Source organism: Alligator sinensis, unplaced genomic scaffold, assembly GCF_000455745.1.
Source record: "Alligator sinensis unplaced genomic scaffold, ASM45574v1 scaffold717_1, whole genome shotgun sequence".
Classification (NCBI taxonomy): domain Eukaryota; kingdom Metazoa; phylum Chordata; order Crocodylia; family Alligatoridae; genus Alligator; species Alligator sinensis.
The window spans coordinates 940592-946591 of NW_005841961.1; the positions used below are offsets into that span (position 1 = coordinate 940592).

Consider the following 6000-nt stretch of genomic DNA (forward strand, 5'->3'; position numbering starts at 1 on the left):
CATGAATACACTAAAAAACATGTGAGGTAAGAGCCAACAGACAGTGTAAAGAGCTTCTTGACTGCAAGAGAATTCTCTCAGTTTTTTTGTTGACTGCAGTGTCTTATTGATGATAGTTGTGCTAGGTGGTTCTCTGCCCAATGGAGACCAAATTAAAGCCTTTAAACACATGAAACCCTGATCATCAGTATTCGAAGTGAGCCTATGTTGGTTATAAAAGCAATTCACTTACTAACAATATAAAAGGAGGAGACAGAAAAATAACAAGAAACAAACTCTCAGCAATATTAATGCAGTAAGGAGGTAAAGAATTATAATTGGAAACAAGAAGAGGAAATAGAAAAGGAGCCACATGAAAATAAAGACTAAAAAAATCATGAGAAAAAGTAGCAAGATAAAAAAAACTAGGAGAAGCAGGAAAAGGAAAAGTAGGTGTAAAGAGTAAAGGATGAGTGACAGCATGGAAGAAATGAGAAATAGACCCGAAATATGATGTTTTCTACACAAAAAAAAGTCTAGAGACAAAGTACATAAATGATTTACCCAATTGTCCCTAGGATGGAGGAAGAAACTAATTTTGCTTTTTAAAGTTGAAAGCCACACTGTGTTCTCTATGATTTCAGCAAAACTCTAGATTAAACCATAGACTAATCCACCATCTACTCCTGCTTTTTTTCTTTGACTTCAACAGTAAGAATCTCTCCTTCTCCTGCTGTGGTGGAAGGAGACATGGTAATGATAAGAGACTTGTTAGTGATTTCTCTATGCAAACCTGAGTTGGGTAGAGGCTGAGAATTCGCAAGCGGCTCTTCCTTTTGTTCACTTGGGGTTTGGGGTTCTGCTTCTGCCTTGGGTTTCTTTTCCTCTGGGTCAGGTTTCTTTTCCTACAATAAGGAGTTAAATATTTCTTTATAGTGTGTGGAGACATATATTATGACATGGATACTGTAATTAAAAATGGGGAGTTGCTAATCTGAAAAATTTAAAAAAAGACTTCAGGCAGATTTAAAATAGAAAGATTTTAGATGAATAAATTAAATTAAAATGTTTTGTGTCAACCAGAAATATTTTGTGTGACACCAACTTAAAAGTTTGGTTTCATTTTTAATTAAAAAAAATATTTCTAAATGAAAATGTCAACAGTTTGTTTTGAAATTTCAAATAAAAACATTTTGTTTCAAAGTCCTGAATAGGTTCTGTCCTCCTCAAACTGCATTTTCCAGTGAATTTCTGCTTGGCACAAAGAAAGAAAATGACCAGCTCTATTTGTAATGGATCAAGAAATAGTTATCAGTACTGTTTGGAATTAATCAAACTAAATGTGTTCATCTTAAAATGTTGTCCCTATAGTTTGCAGAGAAGTACAGAAAGCGAGAAGTTTGAACGGACAAGTTAGGCAGTGTCCTGGTATCAGACAGATCATGCTGGTCATGTTAGAATAATGTTTTCAAGGGGCATCAGGATAGTTTCAAAATTCAGATGGCTCCAGATCTAATACAATCAGTTTTAATCTGTATTTCTCTTTTTTCTTTTTGCTGCCTCTTCTTTTCCTACACACAATGTGAATACACTAATGGGCCACACTTTTGAATAGCAATGGGACAATAGAAGTTTTGCCCTTAACTTCAGTTGGCCTAAGTCATTTTGCTATTGACTTTAGTCATCTATTCTTTTTGGCCATTCCTGATACATTTCTCCTTGCTTATGTCTTGAGCACTTGGAATAGCTTACTGTATTTGCTGTGGTGTTACCTGGTCTGCTTGCTTTATCTTCAACTTGAGCAGCATACCAATGCCTTCTTTGCTTGAATTTCCAAGTAGTGCTCTGAACAGTTTAGGAGTTTGGGGTTTGGGGCCAAATAAGCTAGCCAAACCTCTTGCTTGCTGGTTTGGACCATCACTAGGCTTGCCCTTCTCCTTCAGCAGCACCCTGTAGGCAGAATAGACAAGAACATACAGCAGTGAGATCCAACAGGTATAATACTCAAAATAACTTACCAAATTAGAGCAAGTGTTTCAGGGTCATTTTCATCCCAACTCAGAGTGGCCAAAAGTTGGTGGGGAAGTTGTATGAGGTGACTTTCAGCAGCATATGACTCTGTGGCAAACTACCGACTGCTCTCTGAATTTTGAAATCCATGTCTTCTATGCATGCTTTAAACAAGTTCACATTAAAGAAGAAGGTGGTGGTGTGGTGTAAAATGAGAAGCAGGTATATCAGAGTATATTCTCCATTACTGCCTCTGAACATATCGTCAGGTCAAAATTCTCTTCTGGTTGGTGCTGCAGATAGCCTGGGGGTGCTGAACACTCACTCTGCTAGTAGAATTCCCCATAGGCTCCATGAAAGTGGAAGCTGGGGCAGGGGGCAATAGGGGTTGCCTTCCTCAAAATCATTGGATGTTGGGTGCAGCCAAGTCTGGAGATTTTGACTAGGGAATGCTGGAACTAATGCTCCTGCTGGAACTAAAATCTTGAAGGTTCCTGGTTAAAGGGTCTTGCCCCACTGCTCAGGGGCAGACTGATCACTGCATTTGGGGGCAGGAAGAAATGTTACTCCATGGTCAGATTGACATGGACTATGGGTGGTTTTGCCTTCCTCTGTACTAGGGGACCTGGTTCTCTTGGATTTCTCAAGTGTATTTAAGAACCCTTGCAGAGGTGGGACTTTATCACAGACTAAGGTGTTCTTGTTTTTTTGGGGTAACACACCTTTACTTGTGTGACAGCATTGTTTCTTAATTCTAGGAACAAATTAAACAAGCACTTTAGCAGAGGGTTACACTAGCTGACTTCCAGAGGTATCTTCTAGCCCTTCTCTTCTAAGACTGTGTGGTACTGTGCTGCAACATGTGTCCCTTTTGGGTGCTTGGTCAGAAAGTGGCAGGTTGATGCCTTTGTTTTCAGTCTCCTTCACTAAATTGTCATTTAGAAGATGAAATGAAAGCTTCTGAATTGCCAGTGAGATACAGTATCTTAATGACAACTCATTTTTCTCCCTGTTCCATGCTGTGCCTGATTACTGGTAAAAAGATGATGGAGTCACAGTCCAGTGGATAGTTTTGTCAAGAATGTGCAAGGCAAACACTTTTGTGCTAACAAAAGGAAGAAGTTGTTTATGTAAGAGAACTGCAGATGCAGGTAAGAGTTCGGGATAGCAGGTTGAAGCAGTGACAGGGAGCTAAGTACCACGCTGTAGTTCCTGTTAAGGGAGTACACAGTTGGTAGGCCAAATGTTATCTTTACAGAGCTGCACAAATTTTGTTTCTTGAAGCCCAGAACTATTTTAGTACTCTAAAATGCAGTGGGACTCATGCTGCAGTCATTGCTTTCTAGTGTTTGTGCCTTGAAGTCCTGGGGTACAGGGACTGAGGAGTGCAATTTTTTTTTGGTTTTGTTGCCATTAATTTAAAAAATGCCAGTTTATATGATGAATTTACACAGCCTACTAAAAACACTGCAAATAAAGCAAGCAGCAAGCAAACAATGGGACAAATTTATCTTCAGGGAAATTCCTTTTACCTCAGTTCAGTTATGTCAGGGATTAATTTACTCCAATAATTCACTCTTACATAATGAATTATTGGTCTAAAGAGTGACACTGTTAGCCAATACAGTGCTATTAAAAATATGTCATTGTAGCCCTTTCATGAAAGAACAATTTACTTAATTCCAAAATCTTGCACAACTGCAAATCTCCATCTAAGCAGTACATATCTAGGTGTATCTCCTGTTTGTGTCCTTACCTAGGATTTTCAAAAAGGATGGTTGGCCACATGCAGACTTAATGTTTTGGTGAGGGGAGACTGGCAAGCTGTGACATATGGCAGGAATCCAGAAACAAATAGTGGAGAATTCATTAGCTCTCAAATGAATGATGGACAAGTAAATGATGGACAAGAGACAGGATAGAGGATTGTTTGGGACAATCAGCTACTGAAAACAGCTGTATACATTGCATTGTATGTTTTGCAGTGGGCCTCATGCCCTTTTCAAAATTAACCTGTCAAGTCTACACAGCACAAAGAAATCTGCCATAGAAACAGATGCCCTACCATGGTCTGGTGGTCTTATCCAAGAATTCCTCCTCTTCTGCTTCCCTCTCTACCTTTTACAGGCATCACAGTGGCTCCTTTACCCCATCTTCCTGTCCACCATTTAAGCTTGGTGGCTCAGTCTGTGAGCAATAGTCCTCTGGGAAGCAAGAATCTCACTTGTAACTTTTCCAGATACTTGTTTATGTTATGGACTCAAGAGTGGCTAAGTACATATCCCTTCTTAACTTCAGCTAAATTTTGGAATGTGGTATTAGCTTGCTGAAAACTAGCTTGCTCTTTATTCTGCTGGGGGGCCTGAATCAGCCCCAGTTGACATGGAATTAATTTATCTCATTTGTCACTCATCACCACTGCATTATAAGCCAGAGTCCAGTCCTCAGGGGGCCTTCCTTCATACTAGCTATTTACCTCTACTGCTCTGGTTCCTGGGAAGCAATTGTGACTGAGTGGGATAAGTGGGAGTTATTCATTGTAAGACTGGAGGGAGCTCAACGCAGTAGACCCAACCATAGGAACTTTTCCCTTATTAAAATGTCATTCCTTTGTTTTTCTCTGTTTTCTCTTGGAGTGTTTGTGGGTCTGGTAGATGCAAGTTGAGAAGTGCCTGGGCCATTATACCAACCCCAAGCCACAGTAAATAGCACTAGGTTAGTAGTCCAAGCATTATAAAAGCATGAAATGTTTGCCAGTGCTGTATTGCTGGACTTAGTTGAGTCTTTTCTGAACGCAGTCTACAAGACCTTGTTTTCATGATTTGTTCATAGCTGGACTGCTGCTTCTACTGACCTTTATAAAATTTAATAGCACAGTTGTAGGGTTTTAAAATGTATTGAGGTCTGGATCATTATTAAATGTGCAGCTGAAAATAACTGAGCAACACTTAGACTGCTCCCAGGCCTCCCAGACCCAAGGGGAAGTAGACAATTATAGAGGCGCAGTGAAAACAAGCTGGAGACACTTAAATACATTTTGGAATCTCTGTGCACCAACCCCCACACACCGCCCAAGTCTGAGCACATTCTTGTCAGACTGAACTTTAAACCTGTTTGTGCATGTCTTATAGCTTTCAGAAATGCTCATCAATTTATGGCTGCAAAATATATGTATCTGTAGACCGAATTATATACACACAACTGCATGTTTAAAGATCTGGTTCATAACTGACAACCATTGCACAGTATCCTGTTGTTTCCTTTGCATGACAAGGCGAAGTTCTGGTTGGGTACATGGAGTCCTATTAATGCTTCTGAACCATTTATGGGTTTTAATACCACATGGAAAGGGACTGGCCACCTTGCTATGAGAAATCCATTAATTCCACCAAAAGTTATCAGAATAAGTGCACATCCAGCAATAAACAACTTGATTTTTCTTAAGGAATGTATGTAAGTGTCTATTGGTCAAAATTATTAAATCCGTATCCAAAAAAGAATTGGTTTGTTGGAATTGCCAAACACACACCTTCCCTTCTTCATCAGGATCCTTTTGGAGTCAGGATAGTGCACCAAGATTTCATGGAGGCTCTTCTTGTCTAGAATAAAAAGGTTGGCAAATCCATGTGCTACCACGTTAGCAGTCCGTCGATTTCCTCCACCTGCTGCTAACAGGCTGTAATGACAGCAACATTGAAAATAGGGCATAAGTGATAAGTCTCTTTCCGGGTGTTTTTCACTGAATACAGCGAAAACAGTTCACATTCACTCACATTTACAAGGTGTTTTCTCTAAGGAACTGAAAAGTCTGCCTGAAGAACTGAAAAATAGCTTTGTGTTAAGTAGGCAAACATCAGCTCATAAATAGGGACCTACTGAATTGGGAGTGGCTGCCCCCCAATGTTATGGTCTGAGCATGGTGCCAGTTGCCATTTTTGTGGTGGAGTGCAGTGAGCACCCGCCCCCCCGGCCGCCCCCTCCGGTCAAGGAGCCCTGGAAGTCCTCACACTC

The 6000-nt window shown here is 40.1% G+C and overlaps 1 protein-coding gene across 1 annotated transcript in view; it reads right to left on the bottom strand.

The window, feature by feature from the left end:
• Window positions 1-659: 659 nt before the first annotated feature.
• Window positions 660-6000, bottom strand: part of CNGB3 (cyclic nucleotide gated channel beta 3) — a 61515-nt gene continuing 56174 nt past the window's right edge. The window contains exons 14-16 of the mRNA XM_014518510.1: window positions 5519-5665; window positions 1752-1929; window positions 660-884 (exon numbers count right to left, since the gene is read on the bottom strand). Of these exons, the coding sequence (XP_014373996.1) occupies window positions 660-884; window positions 1752-1929; window positions 5519-5665 (550 nt within the window). The remainder of the gene's footprint in view (window positions 885-1751; window positions 1930-5518; window positions 5666-6000) is intronic.